At 46.3% G+C, this 22,949-nt stretch overlaps 1 protein-coding gene and 1 non-coding gene across 18 annotated transcripts in view; both read right to left on the bottom strand.

Moving 5' to 3' along the window:
• Nucleotides 1-22,167, bottom strand: part of SPAG9 (sperm associated antigen 9) — a 161,083-nt gene extending 138,916 nt beyond the window's left edge. For all 17 annotated transcript variants that reach the window (XM_077971066.1, XM_077971065.1, XM_077971063.1 and 14 more), the window contains exon 1: nucleotides 21,649-22,167. In XM_077971066.1, the coding sequence (XP_077827192.1) occupies nucleotides 21,649-21,951 (303 nt within the window). In that variant the 5' untranslated portion in view covers nucleotides 21,952-22,167. The remainder of the gene's footprint in view (nucleotides 1-21,648) is intronic.
• On the bottom strand, nucleotides 920-1,023 carry LOC114673325 (small nucleolar RNA U13). The gene has a single exon (XR_003724042.1). It is a non-coding gene; the product is annotated as a small nucleolar RNA U13 (small nucleolar RNA).
• Nucleotides 22,168-22,949: the final 782 nt, after the last annotated feature.

Genomic DNA, 22,949 nt, shown 5'->3' with positions numbered 1-22,949 from the left:
AAACATAAGTGTTTCCCCAGGTTCTGTGAACCACTCAGTAAATCAACTGAACCTGAGGAGGGGGGTTGTGGGAACCCCGATTTATAGCCAGTTGGAGACTGTACTGGACACAGAGATTCATCAGAAATAAAAGACAGTAGCTGGGCAAGGTGGTACATAACTGTAATCCCAGTGATTCAGAGGCTGAGGCAGGAAGACAGCTTGCACCCAGGAATTCAAGATCAGCCTGGGCAACACAGCAAGACCCTCATCTCATGAAGAAAACAAATATAGTATCTATATTATAGTATCTATATTATACACACACACACATATATATGTACATATATATATATATATATATATATATATATATATATATATATGGCAGGTTGGTCAGAAGCACAGGTAAAATAACCTGAGTCTTGAGATTGGCATAAGTGTTGGCAGTGGTCTTGGGGACTGAGCCCTCAAACTGTGGGATGTGACACTATCTCCAAGTAGACAGTGTCAGAATTAAGGTAGATGACACCTAGCTGGTACCTGATGCAGAACTGATTGCTTGCTGGTAGGGAAAACCACTCCCATATTTTTTATTTGTTTGCTTTTTAAGATAGGGTCTCATTCTGTTGCCTGGGCTGGAGTGCAGGTGACACAATCCCTGCTCACCGCAACCTTGACCTTCAGGGCTCAAGCAATCCTCCTGCCTCAGCCTTCCAAGCAGCTGGGACTACAGGCACATGCCAACACGCTCAGTTAATTTTTGTATTTTTTATAGAGATGGGATTTCATCATGTTGCTCAGGCTGGTTTCAAACTCCTGGGCTCAAGCAATCCACCTGCCTCAGCCTCCCAAAGTGTTGGGATTATAGGCATGAGCCACCGCACCTGCCCTCCCCCACACATTTGGTCACACAAGTCTTCTATGTTTTTTTTTTTCAGGTCTGATGGGTAATGTGCCAATGTTGTAACAAGGTTCAAGGGTGGCGTATCTCACACACCTGCATGAACACCCAATCATCATGCTCATGAACTACAAAAAGAGCAAGCTGATTGTTTTTGGTGTGACAGCAGAAGAAAGACAATTAATGGGTTTTTTTTTTTTCCACTCTTAAGCAATGGTTTCTGAATTAGAGGGAAGAGTGAGGCAGTTACAATCACAAACGCTCTGAGAGATTGTTTTCCAAACACACAGGCCCTGTCTAGCAGCACTTCTTCCACCCAGAGTCTCACAAGCCTATGGGGGTAGATGGGTTTTCTTTATTTTTTTTTTTTTTTGAGACGGAGTTTTGCTCTTGTTGCCCAGGTTGGAGTGCAGTGGTATGATCTCGGCTTACTGCAACCTCCGCCTCCAGGGTTCAACCAATTCTCTTGCCTCAGCCTCCCCAGTAGCTGAGATTACAGGCATCCACCACCACGCCAGACTAATTTTCTATATTTTTAGTAGAGACGGGGTTTCTCTGTGTTGGCCAGGCTGGCCTCAAACTTCTGACCTCAGGTGATCCTCCTACCTCGGCCTCCCAAAGTGCTGGGATTACAGTCATGAGCCACTGTGCCCGGCCAGATGGGTTTAAAGAATTGGCTACCTTGGGCCAGGCACGGTGGCTCACACCAGTAATCCCAGCGACTTGGGAAGCCAAGGCGGGCGGATCACAAGCTCAGGAGATCAAGACCATCCTGGCCAAAATGGTGAAACCTGGTCTCCACTAAAAATACAAAAATTACCCGAGTGTGGTGGCGTGTGCCTGTAGTCCCAGCTACTAGGGAGGCTGAGGCAGGAGAATTGCTTGAACTCAGGAGGCGGAGGCTGCAGTGAGCTGCGATCACGCCACTGCACTCCAGGCTGGGTGACAGTGAGACTCCATTTCAAAAAAAAAAAGAATATGATGTACCATTAATACAGTGAAAAAGTGGCCAGGTGTGGTGGCTCACGCCTGTAATCCCAACACTTTGGGAGACCAAGGTAGGCAGATCACCTGAAATTGGGAGTTTGAGCCCAGCCTGAACAACATGGAGAAACCCTCTCTCCACTAAAAATACAAAATCAGCCAGGCGTGGTGGCGCAAGCCTGTAATCCCAGCTACTTGGGAGGCTGAGGCAGGAGAATTGCTTGAACCTAGGAGGTGGAGGTTGCGGTGAGCAGAGATAGCGCCATTGCACTCCAGCCTGGGCAATAAGAGCAAAACTCTTGTCTCAAAAATAAAAAAAAAAAAGGAAAAAAAAAAAAAACAGTGAAAAAGTAGTATGTTCAAAGTAACTTGTGACATCATCTCAGCACTCAAAAAGTTTCAGATTTTGAAGCATTTCAGATTTCAGATTTTCAGATTAGGAATGCTCTACCTGTGCTATGTTTGCTACATCAGTCAAGTGATGCCTTACTTTGTTATGCAGTTTTGTGCTTCTGTAGGTATATGGCCAACATCTTATATTTCTGACTTTAATTTACAGATCTTTAATCCTGACACTGTGGTTTTTGCTTCAACACTTGACTCTGTTATGAAAATATTCTTCTATTAATAATAAAAAAAAAATTCACTAGAAATTGTTACCTTAAAAAAGAACCGGCCGGGTGTGGTGGCTCATGCCTGTAATCCCAGCACTTTGGTAGGCCAAGGAAGGTGGATCACCTGAGGTCAGGAGTTTGAGACCAGCCTGGGCAAAAAGGCAAAACCCTGTCTCTACTAAAAATAAAAAAAATTAGCCAGGCATTGTGGAAGGTGCCTGTAATTCCAGCTACTCAGGAGCCTGAGGCAAGAGAATCACTTGAACCTGGGAGGCAGGAGTTGCAATGAGCTGAGATTGTGCCACTGCACTCCAGCCCGAGCAACGGAGCAAGACTCTGTCTCCAAAAAGAAAAATAAAAAATTAAATAAAATAAGGGTAAATAAGCACTTCGCCCTTAAATGCTTCTTCAGTATGTCAAGATAACAAACTTTAATGCCTGAGACATTTAATTTGGCTGTTTAGAAGTCTGTTTAATTCCTGGCCCTTGGCTAGGTTAAGGATGGTTAAAACTGAGCCAATTACAGACTGAATTCCTAACTCAAGATAAAAGTATTTTTTAAAGAGTTAAAACTAGGGTCGGGCACAGTGGCTCACGCCTATAATCCCAGCACTTTGGGAGGCCAAGGTGGGCAGACCGCTTGAGCCCAAAAGTTTCAGACCAGCTTGGGCAACATGGTGAGACTCTGTCTCTACAAAAAATACAAAAATTAGCTGGACATGGTGGTGTCTGGCCTGATGCCTATAATACTTGTGACAGTGCCTGTAGTACCTGCTACTTGGGAGGCTGAGGTGGAAGGATCACACGAGACTGGAAGTCAAGGCTGCAGTGAGCCATAATCATGCCACTGTACTCCAGTCTAGGACAGAGAGACCCTGTCTTCAAAAAAAAAAAAAAAAAAAAAAGGCTAGGTGCAGTGCTCACACCTATAATCGGGCACTTTAGGAGGCCAAGGCGGGGAGGATCACCTGAGGTCAGGAGTTCAAGACCAGCATGACCAACATGGAGAAATCCTGTCTCTACTAAAAATACAAAATTAGCCAGGCATGGTGGCACATTCCTGTAATCCTAGCTAATTGGGAGGCTGAGGCAAGAGAATCACTTGAACCCGGGGGGCAGAGGTTGCAGTAAGCCGAGATCGTGCCATTGTACTTCAGCCTGGGTAACAAGAGCCAAACTCCATCTAAAAAAAAAAAAGTTAAAACTAAACAAAGCCAAAAATGAGTGTATAATTTCTGCCAAATGTGTCCCAAATCACATCAAACAAGTTCAAATAGACTATTTTCATACAGAAACCATAGGCAATCATTTTTTTTAAAAGTTACCCTTACGGGCTGGGCACGATGGCTCATGCCTATAATCCCAGCACTTTGGGAGGCCAAGGCAGGCAGATCACGAGGTCAAGAGATCGAGACCATCCTGGCCAACATGGTGAACCATCATCTCTACTAAAAATACAAAAATTAGCTGGGCTTAGTGGCGCGCAACTGTAGTACCAGCTACTCGGGAGGCTGAGGCAGAAGAATCGCTGAATCTGGGAGGCAGAGGTTACAGTGAGCCGAGATCACGCCACTGCACTTCAGCCTGAGCGACACAGTAAAATTCTGTCTCAAAAAAAAAAAAAAAAAATTACCCTTCTGGTTTTACAAAAGTCTGGTTTGATCCTACACTTTGAAAAACCCGCTTAACCTTTAAAAAGGTATTTGTTTTGCCATTATCTGATGCCTGGCAAAAAATAAAAATAGAAAACAAACAAAAAAGGTATGTGTTTCTGACAGGTAGCAGTAACAAAACGTGGCTAGGCTAGAACAGGTAACTGAAAGAAAATTCAAATTGAGAAGCTCATAATTAAAAACAGAAATTTGATTTATACCATAATAGTCTTTTTTTGGGGGGGGGTGCGGGGGGGGTGGAGTTTCAATATTGCTGCCCAGGCTGGAGTGCAATGGCTCAACCTCAGCTCACTGCAACCTCCGCCTCCCAGGTTCAAGTGATTCTCCTGTCTCAGCCTCCAGAGTAGCTGGGATTACAGGCGCCTACCACCATGCCTGGCTAATTTTTTGTATTTTTAGTAGAGATAGGGTTTCACCATGTTGGCCAGGCTGGTCTCAAACTCCTGACCTCAGGTGATCCGCCATCCCTGGCCTCCCAAAGTGCTGAGATTATAGGCATAAGCCACTGCGCCTGGCCTATACCATAATAGTCTAGCAGAGGCTTTTAACCAATATGGATTTCCATGCCCCAAAAAATAATTGTTTATTTTTCTTTAGAACAAATGTTTTCTTCAGAAATAAATGTTATTTTACTAACCATTTTATCTGTTACTCTAAGGTACTGCTGAATCCTGATTAGAAAGGTCTAACGTGGGCCATGCACGGTGGTTCACATTTGTAATCCTAGCACCTTGAGAGGCCAAGGTGGGCGAACTGCCCGAGCTCAGGAATTTGATACCAGAGTGGGTAACATGGTGAAACCCTGTCTCTAAAACACAAAAAATACAAAATACTAAAATACAAAAAATTAGCCAGGCATGGTGGCACATGTCGGTAGTCCCAGCTACTTGGAAGTCTGAGGCACGAGAATCGCTTGAACCTAAGGGCCAGAGGTTACAGTGAGGTGAGATCACGACACTTCCAGCCTGTTATCCAGCCTGGGTGACAGCGTGAGACTTTGTCTGCCAAAAAAAAAAAAAAGAAAGAAAAAAAATAGAAATGTCTAACATAAGAGACTAAACAAAGAGTTAAAATTAAGTTTTGGCACTCAATCTTCGTTTGTATGGAAATTTTTTTTTTTTTGAGGTGGAGTCTCACTCTGTCACCCAGGCTGCAGTGCAGTGGTATGACCTTCGTTCACTGCAACCTCCACCGCCTAGGTTCGAGTGATTCTCACGCCTCAGCCTCCCCAGTAGCTGGGATTACAGGTGTACATCACCACACCTGGCTAATTTTTTGTATTTTTAGTACAGATGGGTTTTACCACGTTGGCCAGGCTGGTCTCGAACTCCTGACCTCAGATGTACTGCCCGTCTTGGCCTCCCAAAGTGCTGGGATTACAAGCATGAGCCACTGTACCCGGCATTATTAATATTATCACTATTATTTTTAGAGATGGGGTCTTGCTATGTTGCCCAGCTGGCCTTGAATTCCTGGGCTCAATCTCTTTTGAGTAGCTGGGACTTCAGGCGTGTGTCGCTATACCCGCCTTGAATTCCTACAATACTTCTGAAAGTAATTCCAATGATCTTAACATTTAGATTTTTTAAATGCATAAATATTTATAGAATAGTATGTGTATAACAATGTAAGTAAAGTGTCTGAAATAAGTCTGAAATAATTATATCCAGGAGAAGTCATAGTTTTTCTGTATATGCAAAAGTGAAAGGACTTATTGAAAAACTTTTTGGAAGTTTTAGCATAACTTGGCACCAGAAGTAAGAACAATAATTTGAATGCACAAAGAGAACTTGAAATGGTTAGTCTTAGCAATCTGACCTTTAGCATAGTCATCCATCCAACCAACAAATTTCTGTTAATTATCTACTGCATCCTAGTTGGTGGGAGAATAAAAGCAATAGGTTACTTTGACATAGCATTGAAAGTGCTATAAGAAGGCAAGAGGACTGTAAGCTGTGGAAGGATACAAAATGTGCCCAATCCACACTCGATTGTTAAGGCTTTCCAGAATTGAAACCTGAAAGATAAATAAAATTAGGCAACAGAAAAGAAGAGAAAGTGAGTGCAAAGCAAAGGGACAGCTTTTAGGAAGGCCTGGAGAGAGAATACTTTTTGCAAACCAAACTCAAAATGTTCAGTATGGCTCAAAAAGAAACAGATGAAACTGACAAGATTGGGGCAGCCAGATCACAAGGTCTTGTATGTTAGGAACTTAAGTCATTTTCAAGAGCTTTAGAAAGAGCAACTGGCTAGGCACGTGTGCCTCACATCTGTATTCTCAGCATTTTGAGAAGCTGAAGTGAGAGGACCACTTGAGCCCAGGAATTCGAGAAAAAGCCATTAAGGGCTTGTGGAATGATCTGATCAGATTTCCATTTTGGAGAGATGGGCGGTTTATAGGTTGGCCATACTGGAAGCAGAAAAATCAGTTATGGACTAGTTTTAGTTGTCCATTCATCTATCCAGAAAAATTTCCCTGGCACTTTCTATGTGCTAGGTACTGGTATATAGTGGTGAATGACAAACTTCCAGGTCTATGGAGTTTGCATTCAGGGTGAGAGATATTGGTGGCCTGTACCAGAGTAGTATAAATGGATTTAGAAAGTAATGAGATTGCAGCAATATTTAAAAGTTGAAAACAAAAGAAAGTAGCAATGGGAATGAGGAAGAGTTAGGGATGGTAACCTGATTTCTGGCCAGGTAGATGGTAGTATCATTCAAGAAGACAGGGAACAAAAGAGAACCAGATTTGGGAGATAAGTTCAGTTTTGGACACGTTGGGAGATATTCATGCCTGGTAAACCATCATAAGATGAATGTGAAACTCCAGAGAGAGATCTGGCCTTAAAGTTCTTAGCAGGCTATCAGTTCCATGAGTAAACAATCATAAGACGAATCTGAAACTCCAGAGACAGATCTGGCCTTAAAGTTCTTAGCAGGCTATCAGTTCCATGAGAGAAGGACCTTGTCTGTTTTACTCACCACTGTATGCCTAATGGGCACAGTATCAGGCACATAGTTGGCACTCAATGAAAGTATCTGTAAGGCCAGGCGTGGTGGCTCACACCTGTAATTCTAGCACTTTGGGAGTCTGAGGCGGATGGATCACACAAGGTCAGCAAGTTCAAGACCAGCCTGACCAAAATGGAGAAACCCCATCTCCACTAAAAATACAAAATTAGCCAGGTGTGGTGGCACATGCCTGTAATCCCAGCTACTCAGAGCTGAGACAGGAGAATCGCTTGAACCCAGGAGGTGGAGGTGATGGTGAGGTGAGATCATGCCATTGCACTTCAGCCTGGGCAACAAGAGTGAAACCCCATCTCAAAAATAAATAAATAAGTAAATAAATAGTATCTGTTAGATGAGTGGGTTAAACATTTTGGAATAATCAACAAACGGTAAATTGAACCCCTGGGAATAGAGGACCTTAGAAAAAATGCCCAGGAGTACAACATTCATCTGAGTAAGAGGAATCCACAGAATGGTCAAGTAGGTAAGAGGAAAGCCAAGGAATTTCAAAGTCAAAAAACCTAAATATAATGTTTCTCAGAGGAAGAAGTAGCCAAAAAACACTGCTGAGACATCAAGTATGAGAAGGAATAAGATAGAAAACAAGAAAGGCATTTATGAGAACTTTTCTGAATGTTCAAGAATGAGTAGGAGTTAAAGTATAATAATAATAAATAAATTTAAAAAAAAAAAAGAATGAGTAGGAGACAATCTGAATATGTATCTAAAGTTTCAGATCTAAATAATTACAAGATGAAATGAATTATTTGCTGCAAGAGCAGCTTAACCTTTTTTTCTTCCCTTTTATTCCCCAGTAGCTTGAAAAAACGCTTAAAGCTTAACCTTTATTAACTTGTTTATTCCATCTAAAGTGCCTACCTCTTCACTGCTGCTTGCTTGGTTAAAAAAACTAAAATTATGGCCGGGGCGCAGTGGTTCATGTCTGTAATACCAGCACTTTGGGAAGCAGAGGCAGGAGGATCACTTGAGGCCAGGAGTTCGAGGCCATCCTGGGCAACACAGCAAGATCCCCCCGACTCTACAAAGGTGCGTGCGCGCGCGCGCACACACACACACACACACACACTAGCTGGGCATGATGGCATACACCTGTAGTCCCAGCTACTTAGGAGGTTGAGGTGAGAGAATCATTAGAGCCCAGGAATTTGAGGCTGCAGTGAGCTATGATCACTCACTCCACTGCACACCAGCCTGGGTGACAGAGCAAGACCGTGTCTCAAAATAAGTAGATAAGAAAAATAAAATTTAAAAAAAATTTTAAGTAAAATAAAGTGCCTGCCACTCTAGTCTTTATCCCATCACCCTGTTTATTTCCTGCATGGCATCTATCACCATCTGTAATTAACTGGTTTGCTTATTGTTTATTGCAATGTGAACTCCAAGAAAACATGGGCTACCTTCCCTGTCTGTTTCATTAGTGGCTACATCCCCAGGGCTTAGAACAGTGCCTTGCTCTGCCAGGCACGGTGGCTCACGCCTGTAATCCCAGCACTTCGCGAGGCCAAGGCAGGTGGATCACCTGAGGTCAGGAATTCGAGACCAGCCTGCCAACATGGTGAAACCTTGTCTCTATCAAAAATACAAAAATTAGCCAGGTGTGGTGGTGGGTGCCTGTAATCCCAGCTACTCAGGAAGCTGAGGTGGGAAAATCACCTGAAACTGGGAGGCGGAGGTTGCAGTGATCCGAGATCAAGCCACTGCACTCCAGTCTGGGCAACAGAGCAAGACTTCATCTTAATTAAAAAAAAAAAAAAAAAAAAAGGCCGGGTGCAGTGATTCATGCCTGTAATCCCAGCACTTTGGGAGGCTGAGGCTGGCGGATCACAAGGTCAGGAGTTCAAGACCAGCCTAGCCGATATGCTGAAACCCCGTCTCTATTAAAAATACAAAAAGTAGCCAGGCATGGTGGTGTGCACCTGTAGTCCCAGATACTTGGGAGGCTGAGGCAGAAGAATCGCTTGAACCCGGGAGGCGGAGGTTACAGTGAGCCAAGATCCCACCACTGCACTCCAGCCTGGGCAAAAGTGAGATTCTTTCCATCTCAGAAAAAAAAAAAAAGGAAAAGAACAGAGCCTGGCTCAATAAATAAATAAATATTTGTTCTTTCTAACCATCTAACTATTTTATCCTTCCACCTACTTGGGGAAATGGGGTAAGATAGAACTAGAAAATCATAAAGTTCCCATCCAGCTCTTTAAAAGAAACTGAAGGAAGGCCGTTCGCAGTGGCTCACGCCTGCAATCCCAGAACCTTGGGAGGCCAAGGCAGCAGATCACTTGAGACCAGGAGTTCGAGACCAGCCTGGGCAACATAGTTCGATCCCCATCTCTACTAAAAAATAATAATAATTAATTAAATTAAAACTGCAGGAAGAACAAGAGTAAACACACTTTAAAGGGCAATAATAGCCGGACACAGTGGCTCACTCCTGTAATCCCAGCACTTTGGGAGGCCAAGGTGGGCAGATTGCAAGGTTAGGAGTTCGAGACCAGCTTGGCCAATATGGTGACACCCCATCTCTACTAAAACTACAAAAATTAGCTGGGCATAGTGGCACGCGCCTGTACTCCCAGCTACTCAGGAGGCTGAAGCAGGAGAATTGCTTGAACCCAGGAGGTGGAGGTTGCAGTGAGCCGAGATCGTGCCACTGCACTCCAGCCTGGGCAACAGAGCAAGACTCCATCTCAAAAAAAAGCTTAAAAAAAAAAAGGCAATAATAGACAGGGCATGGTGGCTCACACCTGTAATCTCAGTTACTTGGGAGGCTGAGGTAGGAGGATAGCTTGAGCCCAGGAGGTTGAGGCTACAGTGAGCTGTGATTGCAACACTGCCTTCCAGCCTGGGCAATAGCATGAGACTCTGTCTCAAAAAAAAAAAAGGGGGGGGGGGCAATAATAGAATCCAGAATCACAAAAATTCTAGGCCTGTACCCCAAAGGAAATCTTATCAGCAGGTAAAAGAATTTCTCAGGCTCTATAATCCTGGCAGAACAGGTAAACAAGTCAGAAACAAGATATCCTGGAAATGATAAAAGTAAAAAAAAAAAAAAAAAAAAAAGATGGCTGTGGGGCAGTGGCTGGCACTGGTTATCCCAGCATTTTGGGAGGCTGAGGCAAGCAGGTCACCTGAGGTCGTAAGTTCAAGCCCAGCATGGTCAACATGGCGAAACCCCGTCTCTACTAAAAATACAAAAATTAGTTGGGTGTGGTGGCGGGCACCTGTAGTCCCAGCTACTCAGAGGCTGAGGCACGAGAATCACTTGAACCCAGGAGGTGGAGGATGTGGTGAGATGAAATTGCACCACTACACTCCAGCCTGGGTGACAAAGTGAGACTCTGTCTCAAAAAAAAAAAAAAAAGTTACTAGCAAAAATATTAAATGTAGGGTCAGTTTCCGTATTTCTATATCTCAAAGTTTCAAAAAGGGGAAAAAATTATTTTCTTTTTGAGACAGGGTCTTGCTCTGTCATCCAGAGCAAGTGGTACAGTGTGCCAGAGTGCAGTGGCACAATCGGGGCTCACTGCAACCTCGAACTCCTGGGCTCAAGGGATCCTCCCACCTCAGCATCTGGAGTAGCTGGAGCCACAGGTGTATACCACCACACCTGGCTAATTTTTCTATTTTTTGTAAAGATATGGTCTCACTATGTTGCCCAGGCCGATCTGGAACTCTGGGGCTCAAGCTATCCTCCTTCCTTGGTCTCCTAAACTGCTAAGATTATAAGCATGAGCCACTGTGCCTGGTCCATAACAGTTTTTATCTAATAATTTTATTTATTTATTTATTTATCTTGAGACAGAGTTTCACTCTTGTTTCCCAGGCTGGAGTGCAATGGCACGATCTCGGCTCACTGCAACCTCCACCTCCCGGGTTCAAGCGATTCTCCTGTCTCAGTCCCCTGAGTAGCTGGGATTACAGGCATGCACCACCATGCCTGGCTAATTTTACATTTTTAGTAGAGACAGGGTTTCTCCATGTTGGTCAGGCTGCTCTCGAACTCCTGACCCCAGGTGATCCGACCGCCTCGGACTCCCAAAGTGCTGGGATTACAGACATGAGCCACCACACCTGGCCAATGTGATAATTTTAAAACAAAACTAGCCAATTTTAACTCCGTTTTATAGATTTTAAATTTTTTTCTTTTCTTTTTTTTTTTGTTTTTTTTTTTTGAGACAGAGTCTCGCTCAGTCTCCCAGGCTGGAGTGCAGTGGCCGGATCTCAGCTCACTGCAAGCTCTGCCACCCGGGTTTACGCCATTCTCCTGCCTCAGCCTCCCGAGTAGCTGGGACTACAGGCGCCACCTCACCCGGCTAGTTTTTTTGTATTTTTTAGTAGAGACGGGGTTTCACCGTGTTAGCCAGGATGGTCTCGATCTCCTGACCTTGGGATCCGTCTCGGCCTCCCAAAGTGCTGGGATTATAGGCCTGAGCCACCGCGCCTGGACTTTTTTTTTTTTTTTTTTTTTTTTTTTTTTTTAGATGGAGTCTCGCTCTGTTGCCTAGGCTGGAGTGCAGTGGCACAATCTCGGCTCACCACAACCTCCACCTCCCAGGTTCAAGCGATTCTCCTGCCTCAGCCTCCGGAGTAGTTGGGATTACAGGCACATGCCACCATGCCCGGCTAATTTTTGTATTTTTAGTAGAGATGGGGTTTCACCATGTTGGTCAGGCTGGTCTCGAACTCCTGACCTCATGATCTGCCCACCTCGGCCTCCCAAAGTGCTAGGATTACAGGCATGAGCCACCGCGCCCAGCCTCAAATTTAAATTTCGTATAGAAAAGTAACTAAAATGTAATCACTTCCTCTCAGATGAGTTTCATTAATTCATTATAAACATATTAAGAAGCTAGTCAGCTCTATAATAACTGACATATACCGTGCTCTTAAAAATTAATTCAAATTAATATAAGATGATATTACAAAGATTCTCTTTTTTTTTTGACAGAGTCTTACTGTGTTGCCCAGGCTAGAGCACAGTGGCATGAACACATCTTACCTCAGCCTTGACTTCCTAGGCTCATGCGATCCTCCTGCCCTGGCCACCCAAGTAGCTGGGACTATAGGCACGCACCACCACACCAGGCTAATTTTTATATTTTTTGTAGAGACAAGGTTTTGCCATGTTACCCAGGCAGATCTTCAACTCATGAGCTCAAGTGTTCCGCCCACCTCAGCCTCCCAAAGTGCTGGGATTACAGGCGTTAGTTACCACACCTGGTCCTGGAAATGTTCTCAAACATAAATAATATGGTGGTTATATGGCAGAATATTCTCATTTTTTAGGAGATACATATGTTAAGTCCCAAGGCAAAGTATCATAATGTCTGTAATTTAAATAAGTTAAATACTGAGGGGCAAAGAATCATAATGTCTGCAATTTAAAATGGTTCAGCAATTAAATATGTGTATATGTGTGTACGTGTATCTACACCCACACATCCACATATACAGACAAATAAAACAATTACTGAATCTATACAGTGGGTATACAAATGACAAATATACTTTCCATTTTTCTATATGTTTGAAAGTTTTCCTAATAAAAAGTTGGGGGGTTGGCGGAATTACTGAAAAAGTATGCTAATTTTTTTTAAAAAAGCCCTAGCTGGACGCGGTGGCTCACGCCTGTAATCCCAGCACTTTGGGAGGCAGAGGCAGGCAGATCACTTGAGCTCACAAATTCGAGACCAGCCTGGGCAACATGGTGAAACCCCATCTCTACAAAATATCAAAAATTAGCTGGGCATGGTGGTGCACACCTGTAGTCCCATCTACTTGGAAGGCTGAGACGGAACGATGGCTTGAGCCCAAGAGGCAATGGCTGCAGTGAGCCAAGATCATACCACTGCACTCCAACCTGGGCCAGACTTTGTCTAAAAAAAAAAACATAAAATTCTATACCCTCAACTCAGCACTTCTCTATTACATTAATATATAAATTCCCATGGTTCAGTTCAAACATTTTTGGGTGTGCCTATTATGCCAAACTACTGAACGCTGTAATTCTTAAGAAAATAAAACACAGCATGGCCGGGTGCGGTGGCCCATGCCTGTAATCCCAGCACTTTGGGAGGCTGAGATGTGAGGATCATCTGAGCCCAAATGTTCAAGATCAGCCTGGGCAACATGGGAAACCCATTTTTTCAAAAAATACAAAAATTAGCCAGGCATGGCAGCATGATTCTATAGTCCCAGCTACTCGGGAGGTTGAGATGGGAGGATCATTGAGCCCCAGAGGCAGAGGGTGCAGTGAGCTGGGATCACACCACTGCACTCTGGCCTGGGCAACAGAGTGAGATCTCATCTCAATCAATCAATCAAAAAATCTATAAAAATATAAAAATATGTGTTTTTTAGGCCAGGTGCGGGGGGGCTTACGCTTATAATCCCAGCACTTTGGGAGGCCGAGGCAGGGGGATCACCTGAGGTCAAGAGTTTGAGATCAGCCTGGACAACACGGTGAAACCCCGTCTCTATTAAGAATACAAAAATTAGCTGGGCATGCTGGCGCATGCCTATAATCCCAGATACTCGGGAGGCTGAAGCACGAGAATCGCTAGAACCTGGGAAGTGGAAGTTACAGTGATCTGAGATCATGCCACTGCACTCCAGCCTGGGCGACAGCACAAGACTCTGTCTCAAAAATAAATTTTTTAAAAAATGGGCTGGGCACTGTGGCTCATGCCTGTAATCTCAGCATTGTGGGAGGCCAAGGTGGGCGGATCACAAGGTCAGGAGTTCAAGACCAGCCTGGCTAACATGGTGAAACCCCATTTCTACTAAAAGTACAAAAAGTAGCTGGGCATGATGACGCACGCCTATAATCCCAGCTACTCAGGAGGCTGAGGCAGGAGAATTGCTTGAACCCAGGAGGCAGAGGTTGCAGTAAGCCAAGATTGTGCCTCTGCACCCCAGCCTAGGCGACAGAGCGTGAGACTCAGTATCAAAAATAAATAAAATTAAAAACTAAAATATCAAGTGTGGGCCAAGTGTGGTGGCTCACATCTGTAATCCCAGCACTTTGGGAGGTTGAGGCAGATGGATCACTTGAGGTCAGGAGTTTGAGACCACCCTGGCCAACATGGTGAAACCTGTCTCTACTGAAAATACAAAAATTAGCTGAGTGTAGTGGTGCACACCTGTAATCCCAGCCACTCAGGCAGCTGAGGCAGGAGAATTGCTTGAACCTGGGAGGTGGAGGTTGCAATGAGCTGGGATCATGCCACTGCCCTCTAGTCTGGGCGACAGAGTGAGACTCTGTCTCGGAAAAAAAAAAAAAAAAAATGAATGAGAACACTAAAACAAGAACAATGAATGTCAATACCTATTTTCCTGCCCATGAGTCTTATGGGTTCCATGTTCATACACTTCCAAAGACAAGAAGTGTCAAAAGTCGGCTGGGCGCGGTGGCTCACACCTGTAATCCCAGCACTGTGGGAGGCCGAGGCAGGCGGATCACGAGGTCAGGAGATCAAGACCATCCTGGCTAACACGGTGAAACCCTGTCTCTACTAAAAAATAAAAACTAGCCGGGCATGGTGAGGGGCACCTGTAGTCCCAGCTGCTCGGGAGGCTGAGGCAGGAGAAAGGCGTGAACCCAGGAGGCGGAGCTTGCAGTGAGCCAAGATCACGCCACTGCACTCCAGCCTGGGCGACAGAGTGAGACTCTGTCTCAAAAAAAAAAAAAGAAGTGTCAAAAGTCTCCATTTAAACAAAAATCATTTTGTTACTGCTTTAAGTGCTGATTCCGTGGGAACAAGTTAGAAAATTCTCAAGTTAGAAAATTTTTTGAGACTCCATCTCAAAAAAAAAAAAATAGTGTCAAAAGTTTCCATTTAAACAAAAATCATTTTGTTACTGCTTTAAGTGCTAATTCCGTGGGAACAAGTTAGAAAATTCTCAGCAGTGTCTCTCACCTCTGCATTCAATCATCCTATTGTTTTGGTTTTTGGTAAGAAACAGGGTCTTGCTCTGTTGTCAAGACTGGAGTGCCATGGCCCTGATAGCTCACTGCAGTCTCAAACTCCTGGGCTCAAGTGATCCTCCTGCCTTAGCCTCCTGAGTAGCTAGGACTGCAGGCTCGCACCATCACACCCAGCTATTTTTTTTATGGTTTTGGGGGGAAAGGTGTCTCACTACGTTGCCCAGGCTTGAACTCATCCTTTTTTTTTTTTTTTTAAGCAAAAGGCCACAAAAAAGCAGTCACAAAATCACACAATCCATTCCCAGTAAAGACATTCTCTCTTTAGCCCATTCTCTCCATGTATGAGTCTATCTCAAAAAGGAGGGAAGATGGCCGGGTGCGGTGGCTCACGCCTGTAATCCCAGCAGTTTGGGAGGCCGAGGCAGGCAGATCACGAGGTCAGGAGATCGAGACCATCCTGGCTAACACGGTGAAACCCCGTCTCTACTAAAAATACAAAAAATTAGCCGGGCGTGGTGGCGGGCGCCTGTAGTCCCAGCTAATCGGGAGGCTGAGGCAGCGGAATGGTGCGAACCTGGGAGGCGGAGCTTGCAGTGAGCTGAGATGGCGCCACAGCACTCCAGCCTGGGCGACAGAGCGAGACTCCACCTCAAAAAAAAAAAAAGTGGGCCGGGCGCAGTGGCTCACGTCTGTAATCCCAGCACTTTGGGAGGCTGAGGCAGGTGGATCACAAGGTCAGGAGATCGAGACCATCCTGGCTAAAACGGTGAAACCCCATCTCTACTAAAAATACAAAAAATTAGCCGGGCGCGGAGGCGGGCGCCTGTGGTCCCAGCTACTCGGGAGGCTGAGGCAGGAGAATGGCGTCGGCCCGGGAGGCGGAGCTTGCAGTAAGCCGAGATCGCGCCACTGCACTCCAGCCTGGGCGACAGATGGAGACTCCCTCTCAAAAAAAAAAAAAAAAAAAGTGTGGGGGGGAAGGAGCTAGGCATGGTGGCTCACACCAGCAATCCCAGCACTTTAGGAGGCTTAGGCAGGCAGATTACCTGAGGTCAGGAGTTCGAGACCAGCCTGACCAACATGGAGAAACCCCATCTCCATTAAAAATACAAAATTAGCCGGACATGGTGGCGCATGCCTATAATCCCAGCTACTTGAGAGGCTGAGGCAGGAGAATCGTTTGAACCCAGAAGGCAGAGGTTGCAGTGAGCCACGATCGTACCATTGCACTCTAGCCTGGGCAACAAGAGCGAAACTCCACCTCAAAAAAAAAAAAAAAAAAAGAAAAGGAAAGAAGATGGTGCATCTTCGTTTTTATGTGCAGTCTCCCTCTACCAAATGATGTTAAATGAGCTCTCACTTTGAGAATAACGGTGATAACATAAAAGACCCACAGAATCACTAGGAACTAAATTCCGAAGGAAAAGGTTCTTTAAACTTGTATGTCTACTTTTCAGAAGTTTCTTTTTTTTTTTTTTTTTTTTGAGAGGGAGTCTCACTCTATTGCCCAGGCTGGAGTATAGTGGCACGATCCCAGCTCACTGCAACCTCCACCTCCCAGGTTCAAGCAATTCTTCTGCCTCAGTCTCCCCAGTAGCTGGGATTATAGGCATCTGCTGCCACACCCGGGTAATTTTTGTATTTCTAGTAGAGACAGGGTTTCACCATGTTGGCGAGGCTGGTCTCACACTCCTGACCTCAAGTGATCCGTCTGCCTTGGCCTCCCAAAGTGCTGGGATTATAGATGTGAGCCACCACACCTGGCCCTCTTTTTAAAATTAAAGCAAATCATGCCTGTTTTAAAAGAATCAGAAGTTGCAGAAAACCCCTAACATACCCAGTTATAATCTCTCTCTCCAGATCATTTTGTATCCAGATTTTTATTTTAAAAAGTCACTGGGCTGGGCACAGTGGCTGACCCCTGTAAGTCCCAACACTTTGGCAGGATCCACAAGGCAGGAGGATCACTTGAGCCCAAGAGTTCCAGACTAGACTGGGCAACATAGTGAGACCTTGTCTCTATAAAAAATTTAATTAGCCCAGTGTGGTGATGCATGCCTGTGGTCCTAGCTACTCAGGAGGCTGAGGCCAGAGGATAACTTGAGCCCAAGAGATTGAGGCTGCAGTCAGCAGTGACTGTGCCACTACACCCTAGCCTAGGTGATTGCGTGAGACTCTGTCTCCAAAAAGAATTTAAATGTAAAAGTCACTGATTTAAAAATAAATTATTCAATAGGTTCACAGGGCTTATTCTGGACAGTCAACAGCATGTTCTGGCTGAAAAAGTCAAATTTAAACAGAGTAGAAAGTGAGGAGCTAGCTATGTAAAACTCTAAGGAGAGCATTCTAGAGCATGGGCAAAGGCATCCGACGGGTCTTGGTTAAAGAACGGAGAGGTGTGTCGCAGGCAGCCCAAAGGAGAGAGTGACGGGCATAAGATGACAGATTTCTTGATTAGCATCTGAAACAGGTCCAAATCTATCTAAAATTAGCCCTTCTTTAGGTCGTTTTTAAAGAATCCCTAAAACAGCAGACTAGCTCCACACTAAAAATTCAAATAAAAGCAAAGAAAAAAGTCAGAAGGTATTCAAAATATGTCCTATCAATATAAAGATTAAATTTCTGATGCCTTGCTGAGAATTCCTGCAAGCAAGAGATTATAGCACCTCACACACTCCTAAAACATTCTCACTATTTACATACCCACCTAAGTTTCCACAAAGGTGCTCAGAATTTACTCTCTCTGGTGATGGATAATTTCCTTGTTTTCAAATCATTTTTGCTGTAAATATGCTGAGGCACTTACTTTTGCTATAATAGACTCTTGGTCTCCACATTAAATACACAAACAGGCCAGCACAGTGGCTCATGCCTATTATCCTAGCACTTTGGGACGCCGAGGCAGGCAGATCATGAGGTCAGGAGACTGAGCCCATCCTGGCTAAAATGGTGAAACCCCGTCTCTACCAAAAATACAAAAAAAATTAGCCGGGCATGGTGGCACAGGCCTGTAATCCCAGCTACTCGGGAGGCTGAGGCAGGAGAATCACTTGAACCTAGGAGGCGGAGGTTGCAGTGAGCCAAGATTGTGCCACTGCACTCCAGCCTGGGCGACAGAGCGAGACTCCATCTTTTTTTTTTTTTTTTTTTTTTTTTTTTTGAGGCGGAGTCTCGCTCTGTCGCCCAGGCTGGAGTGCAGTGGCCGGATCTCAGCTCACTGCAAGCTCCGCCTCCCGGGTTTATGCCGTTCTCCTGCCTCAGCCTCCGGAGTAGCTGGGACTACAGGCACCCGCCACCTCACCCGGCTAGTTTTTTGTATTTCTTAGTAGAGATGGGGTTTCACAGTATTAGCCAGGATGGTCTCGATCTCCTGACCTCGTAATCCGCCTGTCTCGGCCTCCCAAAGTGCTGGGATTACAGGCTTGAGCCACCGCGCCCGGCCGAGACTCCATCTTTAAAAAAAAAAAAAAAAAAAGCCTGTAATCCCAGCACTTTGGGAGGCCGAGGCGGGCGGATCACAAGGTCAGGAGATCGAGACCACAGTGAAACCCCGTCTCTACTAAAAATACAAAAAATTAGCCGGGCGCGGTGGCGGGCGCCTGTAGTCCCAGCTACTCAGGAGGCTGAGGCAGGAGAATGGCGGGAACCCGGGAGGCGGAGCTTGCAGTGAGCCGAGATTGCGCCACTGCACTCCAGCCTGGGCAACAGCGTGAGACTCCGTCTCAAAAAAAAAAAAAAAAAAAAAAAAATAGCCGGGCGTGGTGGCGGGCGCCTGTAGTCTCAGCTACTTGGGAGGCTGAGGCGGGAGAATGGCGTGAACCCAAGAGGCGGAGCTTGCAGTGAGCCGAGATCACGCCACTGCACTCCAGCCTGGGAGACACAGCGAGACTCCGTCTCAAAAAAAAAAAAAAAAAAAAAAAAGGCACAAAGCACTCACAGAAAACTAAACACAGAATTCACTCTACATATTGGCCAAAGGGAGACAATTTCTGGATACTGAGCAACACACGATTTATGATCTTTCACGAAAACCGATGGATGGGCCCGCGGTGGCTCACACCTGCAAGCCCAGCACTTTGGACAGCTGAGGTGGGCAGATTGCCTAAGCTCAGGAGTTCAAGACCAGCCTGGGCAATATGGTGAAATCCCATCTCTATTAAAATACAAAAATATATATATATATTAGCCAGGTGGGGAGGCACGTGCCTGTAGTCCCAGCTACTCGGGAGGCTGAGGCAGGAGAACTGCTTGAACCCGGGAGGCAGTGAGCCGAGATCGTGCCACTGCACTCCAGCCTGGCGACAGAGAGAGACTGTCTGATAACAAGATGTGTTTATGTTTGTGGCCTGCGAGTTGGCTTATTTAGCTTTTCATAAATGTTCTCTGTTCTCAGGTCATGACCCTTTGCCCAATGGTTTCACTGCGGAGAATTTATAGATGTGACTGAAAAAATATAAACTACAAATAAATTCACTGGATAACCTATTTTTTTAAAGTCATTTACTTAAGAAATTAATATGGAACCCAGAGTCTAGCAGTCGGTCAGTTTTGTTTTCTGCTTCTGCAACCTGTGGCATATGGTTTTCTTGGCACGTGTGACCTTGGCATTTTGCCTATATTTACACAGACTGACAGGAGTTTAAGGCTGGAAGGAGCATTTATTTTATGTGAGGTAAAAGGTCATGTCAGGCTTGCTTGAACCTGTGTGTACATGTGGTTAATTCCCAGTCACTTCCACGTATATCCACACACTGGCAAGGGCCAGTGAGCATGAAGCAGCAGCAAGCCCTCTCAGAAGTAGCACTTGACCTCTGTTCTACAAAGAGTGCTAACAAACAAGTGGAAATTGTGATCCTATCATTATCTAGTTTTTCATCCCATCCTTCCCTATATGAAAGGAAAAGCTCTTGAAATAGTCCATTCTGGCGGGGTGCAGTGGCTCACGCCTGTAATCCCAGCACTGGCATGGTCAGCCCCAGGCCAAAGTGGGCAGATCACTTGAGGTCAGGAGTTCAAGACCATCCTAGGCACCATGGAGAAATCCCCTCTCTACCAAAAACAAAAATTAGCGGGGAGTGTTGTCCCAGCTATTTAGGAAGCTGAGGCACAAGAATCGCTTGAACAGGGGAGGCAGAGGCTCACCGGGAGGCAGAGGTTGCAGTGAGCCAAGATCACTCCACTGCACTCCAGCCTGGGTGACAGAGTGAGACTATGTCTCAAAAAAAAAAAGAATCAATTTTGTTTGGCAAATTCAATACCATTCCCTTGAGAAAACTGGATCCCACAATCAGAACTAAAAATCATCACTACAGTCAAGCTTTTAAAAAAGGAAAAGAACTACTTAACCAGATGCAAAGGTATACATGACAAAACAAAACAAAAATTTTTAATGGTGTTACTATTCAGTGTTAGGAAATGAGCTACAAATCTCACATCCTAAAAACTCTTCAAGTCTTTCTGAAAAATACCATGTCATTCCTTCAATAATTAGTTATTTCGCCTCCTTTGATCACCATGTATTTAACTAGGTGTACTAGGTGCTTGAGAAACAAAAATAGGACACTTCACCTGTCTTTGATAAGGTCCACAGAAATAACGCCAATGCAGGCTGAAAGCTAAAATCCTTGTCACTCTCAAAAGCCAAGGACCTATCACTTGCACCCTAGAACTCCAAAAGGTTCAGAGAGTCGAGGTGAGGGCGCCCAGGTCACTGCTCAGGTGCTAGAGTTAACAGGCGACTAAATGCACGTATAAACAGCAGTCTGAGAAGGAAACTCAGACGGAAAAAGTGTTGTCAACTGTCACCTACATCTTCCCAACCCCGCCCCCCAATCCTTTTTATAAATAAATGGAGGGTTTCTGAAGGGAACTGTCCAAGGTTACCTCCTGATACTGTGGAATGCTCTGGTTTGGGATACCCATGAAATTGTTTATCTATTCATTGAATACTGCCACACAACATCTAAAAGTTGACAAAGTGTCAACCAAGGCACATAGAATATAAAATAAGACCTCTTTCTCAACAAGATTAAAACGCCAAGAAGAAACTGACCGAAAGAGGGAGATCTCTAACTTCCCAAAGCAAGGCAACCCCCTGGAAAGGTACTGGAACTAGCGGAAGTTACATATCCAGGACAGAAGTGTCCCCCTCCCCAGGGGTAAAACTTTGAACCGCCATCTGACTATCCCACGGTGGTCGGAAACTTCCCTCAACAACAAGAAGCAACCAGACACCCAACAATCTCCGCCCTTGGCTAACCCCATGTGTCCTCAGGCCAGGCTGTCGCTTCCTCCCCGGGCCCTGCCTCCTCCATCTCGCTCCCTTCCCAGGACACTCAGTAGCCGGCCTCGGCTTCCAACGCCGGCCTGGGTCCCGGGGTACCTGGAGGCCGCCGGGCTCGGTCCCGGGGGGGCATCGGCCTCAGGCCAGCTCTCCAGGAGGCCCGTCGCGCCTCTAGTCCCCGACCGGGCCGCGACCCCCGCCCCGACCGCCCCCGGGGACGGATCCCGCGGCCCCCGCCCTGCCGCCGGCCTCACCTCCTCGGCGTGCTTGCGCAGCGCCTTCTCCCGCTCGTACTGGGTGATGAGCTGCTCGTTGTCGTCCCGCAGCAGCTCCAGCTCCACCTGGTGCTCCTGGTCCTGCGCGAACACCGAGTCCAGGTTCTCCAGTACAGCCACCACCAGCGGCATCAGCTCCTTGACCACCTCCTCGTCGTAACGCCCGATGAGCCGCTCGAACTCGCGGTAGATGGAGCCGGCCAGGCCGGACACCCGCTCCGACATCACGGCCCCGGAGCCGCCGGGTTCCTCCTGATACACCACACCGTCCTCCAGCTCCATGGTGGCAAGCGGGCGGGCGGGCGGGCGGCCCGGGGCGTCGCCGGCTGAGGGGCGGCACCGGCCCGCACGGGACTGGCCCGGCTTGGGCTGGGACGGGGACTAGGGCTGGAGCCCGGGCCGGGGCTGGGGCTGGGCCCGGCGGGGTGGGGGTCGGGGCCGGAGGAGGGGAGGGGTGGCGTGTGCGCTCTCACCCCAACCGCCGCTGCACCAACTGCCGGGGCGGCCGGGCCGCGCGCGCCACACGTCATCCGCGGGGCGGGGCTGGCGACGCGTCGGCCCGATGGGCGGGGCGCCGCGGGAGGCCAGGCGCGGCCGGGGGCGGGGCCATGCGTCTTCGGGCGCCGGCGGAGGAAGCCGTGGCGTCAACACCCGGCGCCGCGAGGATGATGCGGGCGCCAATGGGAAAGACTGCGGTCGGAGGGTGGGAAAAGTGTCCATCACGGCGGGATTCGCGGGGCGGGTCCCAGGGGAAAGGGAGGGGTTCGGGAAGAGTGACGAGTTAACGTAGCTGGCATTTCTATGGATTTTTAAAGCTCACAAAGCACCTTCTCACTTCATCCCCACAACGGGCGTAAAGCGGCAGATGTTTGGACCTCGTTTCACAGACAAAGAAACTAGGCCCGGAAAAGTGGCGGTGCTCTCAAGGTCACGCCCCTGGAACGGGAAACGAGCTGAGCCGGGACTCAAACCAGTTCTCCAGATTGAGAATTCCGGGCTCCGAAAAAAATGGGAAACAGAAAGGGAGGGGAAAAAACCATAACCAGGGTCTACCTAAGTGGAAAGGTGGTCTCGACTAGAATAGGGCTGTTTTGTGCTATGGAAGAGCAAGGGTGAGATGAGGGGAAATTGGAGTTACTGCTAATAGGTATGGGATTTCCTTTTGGGATAATGAAAGTGTTCTAAAAATTGATTATAGTGATGTATACATAACTCTAAATATGCTAAAAGACATTCAACTTTACACGTTAAGCGAGTGAATCATATGGCGTGTGAATTAT

Source organism: Macaca mulatta, chromosome 16, assembly GCF_049350105.2.
Source record: "Macaca mulatta isolate MMU2019108-1 chromosome 16, T2T-MMU8v2.0, whole genome shotgun sequence".
Taxonomy (NCBI): Eukaryota; Metazoa; Chordata; class Mammalia; order Primates; family Cercopithecidae; genus Macaca; species Macaca mulatta.
Note: the sequence above shows the minus strand (reverse complement) of the source record. Positions and strands in the feature narration are given on the sequence as shown.